The sequence below is a fragment of the Cajanus cajan genome, chromosome 7, assembly GCF_000230855.2.
Source record: "Cajanus cajan strain Asha chromosome 7, NIPB_CcT2T_4, whole genome shotgun sequence".
NCBI lineage: Eukaryota > Viridiplantae > Streptophyta > Magnoliopsida > Fabales > Fabaceae > Cajanus > Cajanus cajan.
The window spans coordinates 6,605,822-6,625,183 of record NC_138523.1 but is presented as its reverse complement, the minus strand read 5'-3'; the positions used below and the strand labels follow the sequence as shown (position 1 = coordinate 6,625,183).

The following is a 19,362-nucleotide window of genomic DNA, read 5'->3' as shown; positions in this document are numbered from 1 at the left end:
AAAAAAAACTTAAGTCCCACATTGATTAGAGATAAGATAATTAAATAATATATAAGTGAGTAATAACTATCACCTTACAAGTTGATTTTATAGGGTTGAGTTAGACTCCTGATTCACTATTTTAAATTGGTATCAAATCACCTACTATTATCAAGTTCAATAGTGCTACAAAACAATTAGAGAGCAACTTTCACCTTATAAATCTCACATTTCTTAAGAGACACACTACAAGAAAATGGTGAAATAGCTGCAAAAAATAAGCATCGGCTAATAGTTGATGCAAATATTATCGGAAAAACCGACGCTACATCTTAAAATAGCGACAATATACGTGCTTTGAAAGAGATATAGATAATTTTTTCAATGTTATATACGCATAATTTGTTCTAGTGCACTTGGTTATCAAGTTCACTTAAGACCTCGAGTTCTGGGAACGTTAAAAATACAAATGAATGTTAAAAATACGAACGAATAAATGATAAGTTGGAAAAAGAAGATAAAGAAAAAAAAATTTGTGTCGACATAGTATCGACTTAACCGACAATAAAAAAATTAAAATAAATAAATTTGTTATCGATGGCTTAGCCGACACAAAAAAGTTGTGTTGACTTATTTAGCGTCAGACAAAAATTGATGAAAAATTGACAATATTTCGTCGATTTACGTCGATTTTTATGATTCAGAGTCGGTTAACAAGCAACATTTTTGTAGTGACAGGACAATTAAAAAAATATATAAATAGAAGATAACACTCATCTTACAAATCCCGCATCGACTAGAGATAAAAAATTATATAAGTTATGAATTTAGGAAAGAAAATTATAGGAATAAATTATTTAACGTTTTACTAGCAAAAGATAAAAGTCACTAAATGAATGGAAAGGAGACAATTGAAAAAAAATAACTTTTAATAGCCTTTAAAATGACTACTAGAATTGTCACTAAACAAAAGTTTTCCTGACAATTTAGTAAGTCTTTACCAGCATTTTATATAAATACCGGTAATAGTATTAGCAATCCTGGATACACCAGCCATTATTTAAATGATGGTAAAAAAAATAATGGTTATTTATATAATCGCTAAAGAATAAATTAATTGTCACAAAAAATTAATTTTGGTGTATTATTTGTAGAAATAATTCTAAATTGCCTATTGTACAGATGCCATGACGGTTTGGTTAAACTTTGAATTGACTGCCGCCGTTTGTTTATTTTTTTTATTTTTTATTTTAAAAGGATAGTCCCATTATTTATCTTAAGAGCAATTAGATGTGCCTTGAAACCGAATTCATGAATTCAGATTAAAAGATGTTACATGGAATTTGTTGCATTGTATGTACCTACCAAAAATTAATATGCAAAACTGAATTGAATTATTCATATATGCCATTTCAAACAATTTAAAGTTTCTTGGATTTCTTTTTTTTCCTTTGAAGCTTCATATTAGAGGAAGAAATCCCGAAAATGTTTAGCAAAGCTAGAAAATGTAATTCATACAAATGCAAAAATAAGATATATTGATGTAATAGGAGATATAAAAGTGTGGTGACATTTTTTAAAATTAATGTCAAATGATACACTAATAAGAAAGTGGTATTTTAAATTGGTTATTTTGGGTGAAATAAAATTTGTTTTGGAATCAACTTTGTTTTTGAGCAATGTAGTTAGATGGTCATTTCAACATTTTTTTTTTACTGACAATAAAGTCAGTTAAAGTTATAACCCAGTTTATATAGTATATCCTAGAAGTGAACAACACCTCAAACACTTCATCATTAACATCAGGCACAGAGGAACATCAAAATACTACAACAAGATCAAAGATACTATTTAAAGGATAGCACATAAACCAATATTTTTAGTCTTTTAAGAGAACATGAACTTCATAAGCTCATTTCTCTAAATTCTAAACAGATGTTTTAGATAGATAAATTCTTAAGACAATGAAGATCATTTCTTCTTCTGACTACACCAAAAACATCTAGATCCTCCCCTAAAATTGAGATCAAGTGGTAGAAGCTTGCATTTCAACTAAAGAGGTTGGAAACGTAGATAGAAGTTGATCCCTGGGGGTTTATTGAGTTTTGTTTTTTCTTCCTTTTCTCCTTTCTTTGATAAGAAATAAAGGTAAAGGAAGTTTGTGGTTTAATTCCTTAAGTTGTTTTTAAATTTTTATTGTTTTTGTTGAACCTACTCTTGGCTCAATTGTTGAGAATTACTAATGTTTAACCAAGTTCTGAAGTTGAGGTTTTAAGAGAAAGAAACCTTGAAACCTAAGGATTTTGAGATTATGATGAATTTGTGTTACATGTTGATGAAATCATGCCTAAGGCACAAATACAAAAAGAACTAAAAGGAGTGAGCTAGGCTTGAAAGAAAAAAGCCTAAGCTCCTATTGAGCTTTGGATCACTCTTAATAATTTACTTTCTTTTATTTGTAAATATTTTTTCTTGTAAATATTTTCTTAATTTTGACCTTGTATTTTTGTATCAGATAGTTTAGTTTATTTCTTTGTAAATTTATTTTTAGATGTGTATTTACTAATTTAGAAGGATGCAACTAATACTTGGATATATGCTTATTGGGCTCATTTGGCCTATAAAATAGAAGGGTATGGTAGTCTAAGAGGTGGATGTCCACTTTCACCCTTCAAGTCCCTCTCATTAGTTCAAACAAACCCACTGATGTGAATCAAGAAGAAGCAATAATGGACTAGGAATTTAAGTAGTTTGGGACTGAATAATTAATAAGTTCATTATCTTATTTTTAATGTAATTTTCGTTTTATTTTATTTTATTAAATAAATATGATAGGTTGCCTTGCCTTTTAGGTTGCTAAGGGGAAATAAATGCTAGTGGGAATTTATTGCTTAGTTAGTGGGCTAGTGAAGAGTCAATATTAAGTGTTAGTGGGAATTTATGTCATCTTGCCCATCTAAGCTTATAAATAGGAACCATTTGTAAAAGTTTGGAGAAAATGAATTATTCAGAATTTGGATATTTTTCCAATTGAGAGGATTTTCTCTCTCTAGGTTCTTAGGAACTACTTTTGATTCTTATCCTTGAATTTCCTAATTCAAAGTGGCGAATCTTCCTCAACTTATCAATCTTTAGGGATTGTGGCGTTGTTCTTCCATTTCTTACCTCAATCCATATTTTTTTCTTTTAATTTCTTAATTATGAGCTTTCCAACCTAGATAGATCCGTAAAACGAATCCATCCCTCTGGGTTCATATCATTTGGTATCAGAGCTTCGGCTCTGGGTTTGGAATGGAAATGGAAATTTACTATACAAGATGTTTGGTTGACGACTCTCTATTCTTGGTTGCAGTAGATGAATTTAATTTCAGAAATGTCGTGAGCAGCAGGGCGGTTGAGAAATTATGTCTGCCCACTACAAATGGACAAGCAATGATTAAATTCTCTATTGGAACATATGAAGATGAAGTTCTTTGTGATATTGCCCCCATGGAGACATGCCATATGTTATTAGGGAGGCCATGGTTGTATAATAAAATTATAAATCCTGAACGACCTTCTATTTCTTTTGTGCATGGTGGACGAAGGATTAAGTTGATATGTCTATCATCCGACGATGTACATGAGGATCAACTGAAATTGAAAATAAAGATAGAAAAAGAAAGAGAAGAGAAGAGGAGAGTAGAAGATGAGATACATAGAGAGGAAGATGACAACTCTAACGTTACATTTTCTTCTTTTGATGTGTCAAATTTACAGGAACAAGAGGACAAGTTTTCTTGTTTGAAGAAGCATGTAAACATCATTCCTAATGCACCTTTATACATTCAGTCCACCTTTCAAAATAAAATTCAAGAGACCATGCACCTGGAAAATGGAGTTGATTTGTTGTTTGAAGTTACTATTTTCCAAAGCTGCCACTTGAATGGGATTCAATTCCTATTCATTGAGTACGTTTGTGGTTATGAGTTTGAAGAGGTTTTATTTGTTTCATTGATGATTAATAACTTACCAACAGGTGAAGCTAGAGATGGATACAAGCGAGATGTCTTCGACCCAGGAGGAAGCATTTACGTTTCGGCAGTAGTTAGTGAATTAAATAAATTAGGAAATAAATAAAGTCTAAAGATTCGGGACGAATCTTCTCAAAGAAGGAGGGTATGATGTGAATCAAGAAGAAGCAATAATGGACTAGGAATTTAAGTAGTTTGGGACTGAATAATTAATAAGTTCATTATCTTATTTTTAATGTAACTTTCGTTTTATTTTATTTTATTAAATAAATATGATAGGTTGCCTTGCCTTTTAGGTTGCTAAGGGGAAATAAATGCTAGTGGGAATTTATTGCTTAGTTAGTGGGCTAGTGAAGAGTCAATATTAAGTGTTAGTGGGAATTTATGTCATCTTGCCCATCTAAGCTTATAAATAGGAACCATTTGTAAAAGTTTGGGGGGAGAAAATGAATTATTCAGAATTTGGATATTTTTCCAATTGAGAGGATTTTCTCTCTCTAGGTTCTTAGGAACTACTTTTGATTCTTATCCTTGAATTTCCTAATTCAAAGTGGCGAATCTTCCTCAACTTATCAATCTTTAGGGATTGTGGCGTTGTTCTTCCATTTCTTACCTCAATCCATATTTTTTTTCTTTTAATTTCTTAATTATGAGCTTTCCAACCTAGATAGATCCGTAAAACGAATCCATCCCTCTGGGTTCATATCACCCACTAAGTCACATGTTCCATACACTAGTCACACTTTTTGGCATGCTTGCTTCTACACTCTTTTTTCTACTAATAGCCCTATGTGGCAAGCTCTTATTTGTTATGTTAGATCAAGGATAATGTGGATAAAAGATAAACATTAGAAGGGAGTTAAATAATATATATCAAAACTCGCACATTTTATGCAGCAAGGTAGTAACGCTAGTCAATTGAAGTAAAAAAGAGCAGTCAGATAGAACATTGAGTATTTTTATACTGGCTCACGTCAACCACCATGATTATGTCTAGCTCTCAATCAAACTAGATATTAAGTTTCACTATCTTTAAACAAGGATACAAGTATTCTTTTGTTTTAATAGGATGTTGAGGTTCAATAGGGTCAAGAGACATAATGGTGTGCTATTATATTTTTGGATAACAATTGTTGTGGATTATCCCTGAGATCTCAATTACATATGTATATACAATCACATATCCAAATTTTGTTTAAGAATGATAGTCTTAGGGTAGATGAAGTCTATGTGATGCTTTTTGTGAGTACAATCCTTGTAGTGGTATATATATATGTCAGGTCTTTATAGATGATACCATGCTAAAGGTCAAGATGCCTATAGAAGCTAATTTTCCTCATGAAGTTTTAGTTTAAATGTTCATCAACCATTATATGGTCAATATGGATGAAGAGGAAGAGGTCATGGACTTCACCATAATGCATGTTTAGAGTAATAAAGTGTTCACTTATCTTTTGCTTGATTCACAGTCACCCAATAAAATATATGACTACAAGGATTAGTTTCATTTAAGTTTTCTAAATTACTCTAATTTTGAAATTAAGCCGTTGAACAAAAAAATAAAAAAGTAACAATTTTTTTAAAAAAATTTAGGTTTCCATGGTAACTATGTCTTAGCGTTATTGTTAACATAGCGATAGATGTGGTTGTTCTACATTAATATATTGAAACACACATTAGTCTTATAGTTGTCCAAAATAAATGATAGTTTAGTAGTTATTTTAGCACATGGAATTTAGAAAGCTATTGAACAAGCTTTCTAGTTGGTTTTCCTTATTGTAACTTGCTTTTAATTTTTATATTATAACCACCTGATGTGATATTGAAAAAAATAAATTTGCCTTAAATTATAAAAGGGCAAGAGGACTTAAAAAAATTATTTTATTAATAACTAATTACTTTACAGGATAATTAAGTTATTAGCGAAAGATACATGAATATATTCAAATTTAATCTTTAATATCTTTGTTTGGAAGTTGTTCTGCCAAATAAATGTAGAAATGTCCCATGGCTCCTGTACGAAATTTGTTTTCATATCTGGATTCTAGAGTCAAAATTTCACCATCTTCAATCTTGATAGAACCTACTTTTGGATAACAAACAGACATTCCAACTAGGTAACCTTTTTCATTTCCAGCTTCTTTTCCTCTTCCATATTTTGGTGTTGAAGTACATAAAACTCTTCCGTCCTAAGTTCATCAAAAGCATAAAATTAGAGATGATGCATTAAAATATTTAAATTCTCAATAAAACTTAGAAATAATCAAGAAAAATTATTGCATAGGAAAATCTTAGGCATGTAAACGTTATTTGTGATAAATGTTTATAAACAACAAATCATAAAGATTATACAAGAATGATTACATATATTGAATATCACCTGTCCATATAAAGTTGCATTTACAACACCAGTATGCATATGAGCAGTGCCATAGATAAGATAGCCACCATTTTCCATTGGAATGTTTGCTCTTTTCACATTTGGTGAGTCACTATCATGTATTCTTGGAATAGTATATTCCACCTATAACAAATTGAGAAAAATATGTTACTTATTTCATCTCAACAGACTACCATTAGGATTTGGAATTTAACTGAGATTGAAAAGTCTAGTTATCATCTATAAAATATTGTATCTTCCATAATTTATATACCTGACAATCATGAATTGTTGTAGAACCGTTTGATTTCACCCGATCAGTTGAATCAAGTATATAAAACTTAAGTGGAAATTGGTGTTCATCCCAATCAACCCACCTTATTTTGTATCTTAGGGAAAGCTTTCTCCTTGGCCCATCGAAACCCTTTCTTAATTTGCATTGAAAGTTATCTTGACAACAAAGTAGTCCTCCTTTATAACTTAGGGACAATGGTTGCCCATCAATGCCCTTTGTGACATTGTAAAATTCCTTTGGTAAATTAAAAAGATTACATCTACATTCTGTGCAACCTTTTCTATCGTATGCACCGCGTGTATCAATAGCCAATATGTTAAACAACCATTTTTCTGTAAATCCATTTGGAATTTTCATAGGGTTACCTAATTCTACTGCAAATGGATCCGGAAGATTTGAGGATGTTCCACGCGATTCAGCTCCTAAACCCCAAAAATGTGGAAGCATATATCCTTGGCATAAACCATCATTTCTCTGGAAAACAACTCCATTGCGAAGATCATGATATTGTTCAATGTTGCGTGATAATGTAATATTTTCAAAGTATTTTATAGCAAACCAATGATGAAAGTAAGTTTCATACAAAGGTACAGAATTTCCCTCTTCATCAACTAGTTCAACGTCAAAACTCTTTACTCCAACATGACCTTTTGGAAACTCAATATCCAAAAATGTTTTTGCTGCAATTTGTCCCGGTCCTACTTCAAACTTTTCAGACACAAATGTAGCCGACTTGATATGATTTTCAGGCTTTAGATAAAGTGAGTATGTTGTAGTAGATAACAACACTATTATTGATAACAAAAGTACCACTGCCTTGGAAATATTCCTCATAATAACCTGTACATAAATTATTAGTATTACATAATTATTTATTAAAAGTGTTGGCAATGTTTTTTTTGGAATTTTGTTGATAATTCAAACAATTGCTTGAAAATTGTAAAATTAAGTAAGATTCAAAATAAAATAGACAAAGTATTGGTGCTTCGATGAAAAAATTGCTTACTGTATAGGAAAAGGTTTAGGGAATGTGCGTGGAGAAAATTGGGTTTTCTCTAAAAGGTCACAATTGTTTAAGTTTTAAAGGGGTAAATTTATATGTATGCTAAAGTCTTGGTTTTATATATAGTAAAGGACCCAATAATGGTATATCTGGCATAACAAAATGCCAAAACAATACATATGTTAATTGGCTATTTTTGATGGATGTTTAAGATGTTTGAATTTACAGATCAATAACTAAAAATTTGATAAGCATTAAACTGGCTATGTAATTATGCAAGCTATTAGTAGATGTAATAACAACTTGATATAACAATCTTTTCAAGCAAACTTGCATACATAACAACCTGTTTTAAATGGTCTAATTTTTTTTACTTTTTTTTTTTGCTTTTTTTATAAACTATAAAATATGCTCCAAAGTAAGGATATTTTTTAACAAAAAAAATTATTAAAATTAAAGTTTATTGTAAAAATATTTAAAATTATAAAAGAGAATTCATATGAATAAGTGATTTAACTTTGGTAAGGAAAAAATTAAAAATTAAAATTTTTATAACATGAGTTAATATTATGATAGAAAATAAAATTATAATATTAAAATAAATTTCTAATAGAGGTGTATATTTCTTACAATTTACTATTATTCGTTTTGAACATTTTGTTCTAATTTCTAATCTTTGATATTGAATGACTTTACCCTTTTTTTGGGTAAAAAACAAAAACTATTAGTTGTGACATGATCTACTATTTTCTACATCATCTCATACAATTATAACTTTTGAGTTGCATTGTACATTAGTGGTATGTTGTTATTGGCCACTTGGACTTATGTCATGCGAATGAGAATTATTGTCAGTGTCATGGTAATTGAGAGAAATCTTTTATGACTCCTAGTTTTCTCTTGGGTGAACTTTTAAATTATACTAATGAGAATGGGGAAAGAAATATACATTATGATAGTAATTAAGTTGTTGAACTCAAATTCACAATAATTGTTTTGTTATTTTAGTCTTCAACATATTAGTATAAATGTCAATAAATTTTGAAAGAGGCCAAAAATATTGAAAAATATTATTGAGATAAATATCTAATAATTTTTTATAAATTTGCGATTCAACTTTATCACATTAGATGTAGTAATACTAGTTTGGTCGAATGACCTATGGTATTAAAAAAATGTTAGAATGTCTTTTTATGTTTATCCAATTAAAAGATGAAAAAATAAATAAATAAGTTGAGAGTAAAATAAATAGTATGATAAGATAAACATATTTTTTACATTAAATTTTTGGAAAGAATGTCCATTACTAACCTATTCAACTAAAGTAAAATCCTTTCTCATGAATGAAACATATATTGTCTTATCAAATAAGAGTTTTAATTTACTTTTTAAGAAATGCTAATAATACATTACATCACATTCTTTTAATCACATTTTATGTCATTGGTTGAAATTTATTGAAATACAAAAAATTGGTAGTTTCACATCTAATTTAATGATTCTTTCTCACGTGATTTCGTACTTTTCAATAAATTATAAGCAATAAGAGTGGTGAGTATGTTAGAAAGAGTGTGTTAGAGAGTATATTGCTAGTACTTTTCTACTTTTCAAATGTTTTAAAAACCTAGTATCTTTATGCCCATAATAGGTATTATGTTAGCTGTTTAATATAGTATTAATTACTTCTTGTCTATTTATACTTCTAATAATATCTTCGAAATGTAGTTATTCTATGTCATCATTTCTAGCAAAGAAATTAATAATAAAGTTAATTTTCTAAAACTACTAGTTTATTTCATCTATTTATTAGTTTTTCTTGGTTTATGTAAAATAACCTAAGGCAACACTTACCATGTGATGAAGAGAGTAATTTATAACCTTTTCCATGACTAAGGCTAGGGTGTACCACCTTGATAGGTAGTCGACGTTGGTTCATGAAATTTATCTATTAGATTAACTATAACCTATATGGATCATAATATGCTACATCTACTACATTTGATTATTCATGTTTCCAACTTTCTAAAATTTTTCACCCTTCCGAAGTTGGTCTCTCATCCTTAAGGACCCAAACACGATAGTCAATCACCTTCATATGTCCTAACCCATTATTTTTTCCCTCCCCTTGACTCCACCAATTCCCACTTCAACCTCCCCCAAGAAATCTCCTCCACTACATGTGCCCTATGGTGTGGCTTAGAAAGAGTGTCTAATGGCCATGCATACTTTACAATTATTAGAGAAAACAAAAATCATGTCATATGGTGTTCCTGAGGGGTTGTTGTTTTGTGAACCAAATAAGCATTAAGGCAAACCAATTTAGGCTTAATAAGGGGTTGGAGTTTGTGAAACGTTGTTGTATAACAGATAGCTATTTAATATTTTGTTGGTTTCTATAAAATTTCTTGGGAAATCTATTAAAAGTGAAATCAAGAGAACTTTCTATCTTAAACAATCCATTGTTCCACCACTCAATGAATTGAAGAACATTCCTCCTTCTTTATGGGATGGAAAACTTGAGCATACTTCTTAACCTATTAAAGGTGAACTCTTCCTTGCAAATGTTCTAGCTTTCTAAACATTTCTAAAACTTTTGAGCTAGAATATCAAGCATCTATATTAGGCATGAGAGTTGTTTTGTTTAAGGGTGGGCATCCATCCTATTGTTTTTCTTAAGATAACTCATTTTGGTTCAACTCTCAACTAACCCACCTATAACAAAGAGTTTGATTTTCTTTTCCAAGTCTTCTAATCTTGGGGATAAGAAGCTTCTTAGTTATAGTGACCCTAAGTTGCTTCATTCTTTAGGAAGATAAGGAAATTTAGTTTTAAATAGTTTCATTTTTAGGAGCCTAGGTGATCACATAAGACACCCTAGAAAAATCCTTTTAGAAGTTAGTGAAAAACCTTATCTAAAGAAAGTAGAAAAATATATTTTGAGTTTAGATATATTAAAAAGGGTTGAAGAGAACCCTAAACAAATAAAAGCTATAAAGAGGATAAATAAAGGATAAAAGGGCTAGGCCATTTTAGTCATCAAGAAAACAATACTTTTAATGCTTGCAATTTAATTTTTCGTAGATCTTAAAGAAGGAGATGAAAAGGCTTATAATTTTAGGATAAATCCTTTTGAACAAGAAGGGGATGATAAAATCTTATCTAAGGTCCAAATACTAAAAAACAAACACAAGAGGAGTGAGCTAGGTTTGAAAAAAAAAAAAAAAAAAAAAAGGCCAAACATTTATTGACTTTTGAGTCACTTTTTGTAGTCCACCTTCTCTTATTTGTGAATATTTTTCCTTGTAAATATTTTTTTTGTTTTGACCTTACATTTTTTGGTCAAATAGTGAAGGAACTTTTTTTTTTTGTAATTTTCTTTTTAAGGTTGCATTTAGTAATTTAGAAGGGGGGTGCCATTAGTATTTAGATATATGTTTATTTAGTTTGTTTTGCCCATGAGAGAAATGGTTGTGGTAGTCCAAGAAGTGAACGTCCACTTTCATCGTCCATGCTTCTCTTATTAGTTCAAACAAATGCACCAAGTCATGCTCCACACACTAGTCGCACTTTTGGCATGCTTGCTTTTACACACCTTTTTCTACTAATACACCCCCCATTAGACGTTTTGAAGCTTGCCATGTGGAAAACTCGTATTTGCTATTATAGATCTAGGATAGAGACATTTTTAAGAAGAAATTCATATTTATATTTGAACATGAGTTAGTTGGCTTGAGTACAAGTTAACGTAATGTAGATTACATTTAACCTTGGCTAGCTTAACTTGCACCACAAGCTATCAAACTCTATATATTCATGTAGATACCATTTGGGACTTCACTTTGAGTTTGAATAAGAATAAAGTTTCTCAAATTCTCTCTTCAAAGTCACTAGTTCTTTCTTTGGAGCATTTCTTTTCTAAAGAACATTTATAAGGAATTACTCCTTGTGATAAGTTCCTCATCTCTTGCTTATCTTGCACTTAGAAGTTGTGCACCTTCACCTTCTCTTTGATTCCTTATTTGTTTGATTTCTTTTGCAATTAGAGCCATGGATGAAAATTGGAGAAACTAGGAAAAGACTGTGGAGGATTCTACTACCTTTCTCCATAGGAGTTTCAATCACATTTGAAGTTTTATGTTGAATTTAGGTTGTTTAAGTTGTTTAGATGTGTTTTAATGGATTATATATGATAGAATCAGAATGTGGTGGTTGGATATGTTGAGATAAAATGAATTTCCATGTAGGAATTTCATATGTTACCTAAGCAGAGTGCATGCTCACCAAATGTTCATTCATAGCTATTGATCCACTACCCAGACTTGTATTTTTGCTCTATGGCATGCTTAGTGCCTAGGGAGAAAATGAATTTGAGGTCACTCTCATGAGACCTTTTGATGGAGGACCATCCTTGAGGATGCATGTGGGTCTCATCACTAGGTCCATTTCTAGGAGAGTGGAAGAGGATGGAGGAGAGACTACCTTAGTTATAGCTATGCTCATGATGATCATTAAGTATTGAGTCTCTCCTAGCTCTTTTGTAGAGTAAGGTTTATTGATTTATTTTGTATTATCCATTTTACCCTTGTATTTTGGGGCACCTTAGTTGATAGGATTTTATTTTATTTTGTTTAATAGCTAGGGTATTATATTAGGGTTTGAGAGATAGGCCTAGACATGTTCCTGGTGTTTATTGAAGTTGTTTTTGGGCTTGGTGAAGCTTAGACCAAGGAGGAGGGCACCTAGGTTGCATAATCTTATTATGCACTTGGATGTAGCTTAGCCAAACTAATGATTCCATCCTTGGCCATCAAGTAGGCATGACATCTAAGGTTGCATATGGCTTACATTTTTTATGCATTTCCTTCCCATTTAGCATGGAAATGCCCACATTTCTAGACCTAGCCTCCACCCTCATCATTAGCGCATGACCTCACATCCTAATATATAAATACCCTAGGCCATGCTTCAAGTATTTACTTTGGAAGATATCGATATTGAGAGAGCCTTTGTGCCTTAGTATCATATCCTTAGTCTCCTTGGTCTAGTTGACCATCTTGTTCTTATCTCCACCTTGAGAAGAGTGAACCCTAGTGGGTGGCTTTAATCACCCATGGAGTGAGCCAAAAACCCTAGAGCACTCTCTCAAGCATTACCACAAACACCTTAATTCCTTGCTTGTTTATGTGTCATATTCATCACCTTGGAGCTAGTATTGCTTGGAGAATCAAAGGTCCTTGGGGAGGAGGCTTCACCATTGATATATCGTCCATCAATGGCTTGGGGTTTCCATCAACTTTCCTAACGCAACATAGCACACTCATTGAGAGAACCCATAAGGAGTCTTGCTCACTTAGCGAGCTATGGTCACCCAACAAGAGAAATCGCATGAAGTTAATCTCACTCATAAAGTTATGGACGCCCAGTGATAAGCTCTAGGGAATTTTAGTAACTTGACAACCTAGGGCCTGCTAGATGAGCCATGTCCTTCCAGGTGAGGAAAGCCATAAAGAGATTTTATTGTACAGTAAAAGTAGCTTGCCCAACTAGAATCTCCAAAGAGTTTTTGTCACCCAGTGAAACAAATCCTCTCCTAAAGAAACCCCTATTTTCTGAACTTGATATATTTTTCATCTTTACAAGCTATGTTGATAAATATTATTGTTAGAGAGGTCATCATACCTAAAGTTGTTTTATACATGCTCATAATAAGGATTAGACATTATTTTATAATTGACCCAAAGATGACAAGTCAAGCATTGTGGCTCGGTAGGGTCAAAAGATTTATTATTTAAATAGGATGTTGAGGTTCGATAGGGTTAAGAGACATGATTCGATGCTATTATATTTTTGGATAATAGTAGTTGTGGATTATCCCTGAGATCTCAATTGCATACGTATATATCATCATATGTCCAAGTTTTGTTTATAAACCCCTATAGTGGTATGTTAGTTCGTTAAAGATAATACCATACTAAAGGTCGGCACACCTATAGAACCTAATTCTCCTCAAGAAGTTTTAGTTTCAATGTTCATCAACCACTATAAGGTCAAAATAGATGGAGAAGTCATGGACTTCACCATAATATATTCTTAGTGTAATAAAGTGTTCACTTATTTTTTGCTTAATTCACAATAACCTAATAAAATATATGACTAAATGGTTTAGTTTCAATTAAGTTTTCTAAATTACTCTAATTTTCAAATTAAGTAGTTGAACGATAAAATAAAAATAGTAACAAAAAAATGTTTTAAATTTAGGTTTCCATAGTAACTATGTCTTAGTGTTATTGTTAACATAGCGATGGATGTGGTTGCTCTATATTTATATATTGAAACACACATTAGTCTTGTAGTTGTCCAAAATACATGATAGTTTACTAGTTGTTTTAGCACATGGAATTTGGAAAGCTATTGAACAAGCTTTCTAGTTGGTTTTCCTTGTTGTAACTTGCTTTTAATTTTTATATTATAACCATTTGATGTGATATTGAATAAAATAAATTTGCCTTAAATAATAAAAGGGTAAGAGAACTTAAAAAAAATTATCAATAACTAATTAATTTACAGACTAATTAAGTCATTAGCGAAAGATACATGAATAGATTCATATATATTTAATCTTTAATATCATTGTTTGGAAGTTGTTCTACCAAGTAAATGTAGAAATATCCCATGAATCATGTACGAAATTTGTTTTCATATCTAGATTCTAGAGTCAAAATTTCACCATCTTTAATCCTAACAGAACTTACTTTTGGATAACAAACACACATTCCAACTAGGTAAGCTTTTTCATTTCCAGCTTATTTTCCTCTCCCATATTTTGGTGTTGAAGTTTATAAAACTCTTCCATCCTAAGTTAATTAAAAACATAAAATTAGAGATGATGCACTAAAATATTTTAATTCTCACTAAAACATAAAAATAATCAAGAAAAATTATTACTTAGGAAAATCTTAGGCCTGTAAACATTATCTTTGATAAATGTTTATAAACAACAAATCATAAAAATTATACAAGAATGATCATTTATATTGAATATCACCTATCCATATAAAGTTGCATTTAGAACACCAGTATGCATATGAGCAGTGTCATACATAAGATAGCAACCATTTTCCATTGGAATGTTTGCTCTTTTCACATTTGGCGAGTCATTGTCATGTAATCTTGGAATTGTATATTCCACCTATAACAAGTTGAGAAATATATGTTACTCATTTCATCTCAACAGACTACCATTAAGATTTGGAATTTAGTTGAGATTGAAAAGTCTACTTATCATCTATAAAATATTGTATCTTTAATAAGTTATCTACCTAATAATCATGAATTATTGTAGAATCATTTGATTTCACCTGATTAGTTGCATCAAGTATATAAAACTTAAGTGGCACTTAGTGTTCATGGCAATCAACCCACATAATTTTGTATCTTAGGGAAATATTTATCCTTGGGCCATTGAAACCTTTTCTTAATTTGCATTGAAAGTTATCTTGACAACAAAATAATCCTCCTTTATAACATAGGGACAATGGTTGCCCATCAATGCCTTTTGTGACATTGTAAAATTACTTTGGTAAATTAAGAAGATTACATCTACATTCTGAGAAACCTTTTTTATCATATGCATCACGTATATCAATAGCCATTGTGTTAAACAACCATTTTTCTTTAAATCCATTTGGAATTTTTGTAGGGTTACCTAATTCTACTGTAAATGGATCAAGAAGATTTAAGGATCTTCCATGCAATTCAACTCTTAAACCCCAATAATGTGGAAGCATATTTCCTTGGCATGAACGATCATTTCTCTATATAACAATTATGTTGCAAAGATCATGATATTGTTTAATGTTGCGTGATAGGGTAATATTTTCAAAGTGTTTTATAGCAAACCAATGATGGAAGTAAGTTTCATACAAAGGTACAGAATTTCCTTCTTCATTAACTAGTTCAACGTCAAAACTCTTTACCCCAACATGACCTATTGGAAACTCAATATCCAAAAATATTTTCACTGCAATTTGTCCCGGTCCTACTTCAAACGTTTTAGACACAAATGTAGCTGAATTGATATGATTTTCATGCTTTAGATAAAGTAAGTATGTTGTGGTAGATAACAACACTATTATTGATAACAAAAGTACCACTCATAATAACTTGTACATAAATTGTTAGCATTACATAATTTTCTATTAAAAATGTAGGAAATGTTATTCTTTATTGTAATCTTGTTGATAACTCAAACAAATGCTTGAAAATAGGAAAATTAAGTAAGATTCAAAATAAAAAAAGGGCAAAGTATTAGTGCTTCGATTTAAAAGTTGCTTACCATATAAGAGGAGGTTTAGGGAATGTTCATAGAGAAAATTGGATTTTCTCTAAAACGTGGCAATTATTTAAGTTTTAAAGGGGTAAATTTATATGTATTACATATTGTACCTCGAAAAAACACTTTTATGCAGATGATATATGCAAAATAGACTCAATGAATTACATGCATGGATCCATAGTTTCACATTCCACATATTCCTCATATCACATTACTCATCATTCACGTTCATATATTCATCTATAGATATCAGTCCACATTCACATCAACATCACAATACAACATGGAATTTAATAGAAGAACAATAGGGAATTCGTAAGTTGAACAATGCCTACTAGTACACACGTCATGCCCAATATGGTACCTCCAGAAGACCACATTGGTCTCTATTTGGACTACACCTAGCATGACCAAGTCCATGTCTAGAAAAAACACCACTAAGAGCTCTTTGGACTATGCACGCCCGGTGTGAGTCAACTCACATCAAACAGAAGCGTCACGAGAAATCCTTAGAGCTTCCACACCAAGCAATGGTCATCCCATGCCCAATGTAAGAGACCCTGAGAACAAGCATTACTCTCGACCTAGACGATGCCCGATGCACACCAAGTGGTACCTGACGAAGTATCAAAAACAACACGCATAGTAGAAAATACAAAATTATGAGTCACACTTCAATTCAACAAAACACATAATTCTATCTATAAACATGCTCTATAGCATACAATTAATATTCCATATTACTCAATTTGCACATTCAACCAATATCTATGCACTACCATGACAACAAGTTCCCTTAGGATTTCCCATGGGAACCCAAAAGGACCTCAAATCATGAATTACAATCTAAAACATACAATTGATTAATCATTCAAACAAATCATGTCATTATGAATGTGTAGGAAAAATAAAAGACAAAATAGATGCATTTGGGGAAAGTCCCTCATATGTAGGCATACAACAGAGACATGATTGAGGGTCAATCCTACTACCTGGTCTACAAACCCACACCTAGGGATGACAAATATACCCATACCCGCGGGTAATACCCGAACTCGTCCCAACTTTGACGGGGAATACCCGGTTTGACCTGGTACGGGTACGGGTACAGGTATGTACTTACCCGCCCCGTACCCGTCCCCGTTTCCATTTTTAATTTAATATCCACTTTCAATTTAATTATATTAAAGAATTTTAATATTTTTTTATGTGTGATTATTTATTATAATATGAGATAGAGAAATAACTTAATTATAATTATAATATAATAAAAAAAATAATTTAAAAATATCATATTTTTTATCAAAAATAAAAAATAAAAAAATTGACGGGTACGGGTACGGGTACGGGTATACCCGATACCCAACGGGGACGGGGATGGGGATGAAAATCATATACCCGACGGGTACGGGTACGGGGATGGGGATGGGTTTAACTCGCGAGAACGAGGACATGTATCATGAAACCCGTACCCGACCTGCTCCGTTGCCATCCCTACCCACACCTAGAGAGAGGTTTCTCACTCCCTCCTTACCCTGGTAATCAGAATAAGACATATGCACAACTCCAGGATGATTTCATTCTTGCTCTTGTTCTCTAAGCTCAGAAATGCGTACATAAAATAAAAATGTAATAGGGTCTGATCAAAAAACTACTCTTTCAAAAACCTCAACCTCTTTTTAACCTTCTAGTTAGAACATTTAACCTTAGTTACTAATTCCCTTCCCTCTTAATTTAATTAAATAAAACCTTTAATGATACACCTTATATTATATTCCAAAATAAATCAAATAATTAAATAAATATTAAACAACTCCTATTAATAAAAATAAAATATCAAAACTATTAATAAAATGCTTATATTATATTTCATAAAAAAAACATGAGGTGTTACAACTTTCCTTCCTTTTAGAAATTTCATCCCTAAAATTACCTAAAGCAAAACAAAAGCGGGTACGCTTTCAGTATTTGAATCTTTAGCTCTCACATACCACTTTTTTCAATATTTCCACCCTAAACAACCTTGAATAAAGTAAATTCCTTACCTCATTGTTGTTTCACCCTTTTTTCCTTAATCCTCAGAGGGATAGTTTCATAGGTGAGGTTATCCTTCAACTGAATGTTGTCAAATTCAACAATATGGGAGGGGTCATAAATGTATTTTTGAAGTTGGGAAACGTGAAAAACATCATGAAAATGAGAAAGGGACAGAGGCAAAGTGATTTGGTAAGCAAAATTACCAATCCTCTTAAGGATTTGATAGGGACCAATGAATCATGAAGTAGGCTTGCATGATTTAAGTGGTCTACCAACTCTAATCCAAGGAGTTACCTTAAGGAATACATGATCACCCTCTTTAAAGTCTAGGTCTTTTCTTCTCTTATCATGGTAGCTCTTCTGCCTACTTTGGGATGCTCTCATTCTATCCTGAATTAATCTCACCTTCTCAGTGGTTTGCTAAACTACCTTAGGTCCTAACATGAAACTTTCCCTAGGTTCTACCTAACCTAAGGATATTCTACATCTTCTACCATAAATTGCTTCATACAATGTCATCCCAATATTGGAATGGTGGCTATTGTTATAGTTAAACTCTATTAAAGGTAGAAAATTATCTACCCCCCATGTTCTAAGGCACATTCTCTAAAAAAGTCCTCTAAAGATTGTATGGTTCTCTCAGTCCAGCTATCTATTTAAGAGTGATAGGCTAAACTCAACCTAAGCTTGGTACCTAAAGCCTTTTGTAAGCTCTCCTAAAATCTAGAGGTAAACATAGGGTCCCTGTTAAATCAAAAATCTTGTTTTAAGATTACAGACGATCCCTTAAATTTTAATTATGACAAACAAAAAGATTTTCCATAAGCAAATGAAAGCATTCTTTCAAAGATGAAATAGATCAGACAAAATGTAAAGATAACACATATCATCTATAAGATAATAGAAATTAAAGGAAGCATACAGTTTATCTAACTGACATTAAATGAACATTGTTTAATACGATTGACATTGCACTTCATTTAATGTGATATTGCTCAGCATATTAAGCAAAAATAAGCTTTCAAAGTCTTGAAGAGATTTAATGAGGAAAAAGATAAAATAACTGTGAAAAGCCAAAAAGCAAGATCCCGGATATCACGGAAAAAGAACTAAAAAAAACTACTCTACACCAACCCCAACTGCTCTACACTGACACTCTCTACTACACTCAAAGTAGAAGAAAATGATGATAAGTAGTTGACTGGATCAAATAGTTAAGAGGTACCTTCATCCTGAAAAGCATTTAATGCTCACATTAAATGCATTAACAGTACTCTCTAAGATTAGCTAGGAAGATAGACAAAGCAACACATGAACAAA

General features: G+C 31.6%; 1 protein-coding gene across 1 annotated transcript; it reads right to left on the bottom strand.

The window, feature by feature from the left end:
• Positions 1 to 5,321: 5,321 nt before the first annotated feature.
• On the bottom strand, positions 5,322 to 9,907 carry LOC109813729 (uncharacterized). The gene is made up of 4 exons (XM_083060454.1): positions 7,674 to 9,907; positions 6,647 to 7,507; positions 6,373 to 6,516; positions 5,322 to 6,181 (listed from the first exon to the last, which is right to left on the bottom strand). Exons 2-4 carry the CDS (start codon positions 7,499 to 7,501, stop codon positions 5,942 to 5,944), a joined length of 1,239 nt encoding a protein of 412 aa, XP_082916580.1. The 5' UTR covers positions 7,502 to 7,507; positions 7,674 to 9,907; the 3' UTR covers positions 5,322 to 5,941.
• Between the last annotated feature and the right edge of the window lie 9,455 nt (positions 9,908 to 19,362).

Bases quoted from the DNA above. Each gene is read 5' to 3' on its own strand.
- LOC109813729 (XM_083060454.1), bottom strand. From the start codon at position 7,501: ATGAGGAATATTTCCAAGGCAGTGGTACTTTTGTTATCAATAATAGTG. The intron at 6,517-6,646 runs GTATATAAATTA...AATTTGTTATAG, and splicing joins CAACAATTCATGATTGTCAG to GTGGAATATACTATTCCAAG. The intron at 6,182-6,372 runs GTGATATTCAAT...TGATGAACTTAG, and splicing joins ATGCAACTTTATATGGACAG to GACGGAAGAGTTTTATGTAC.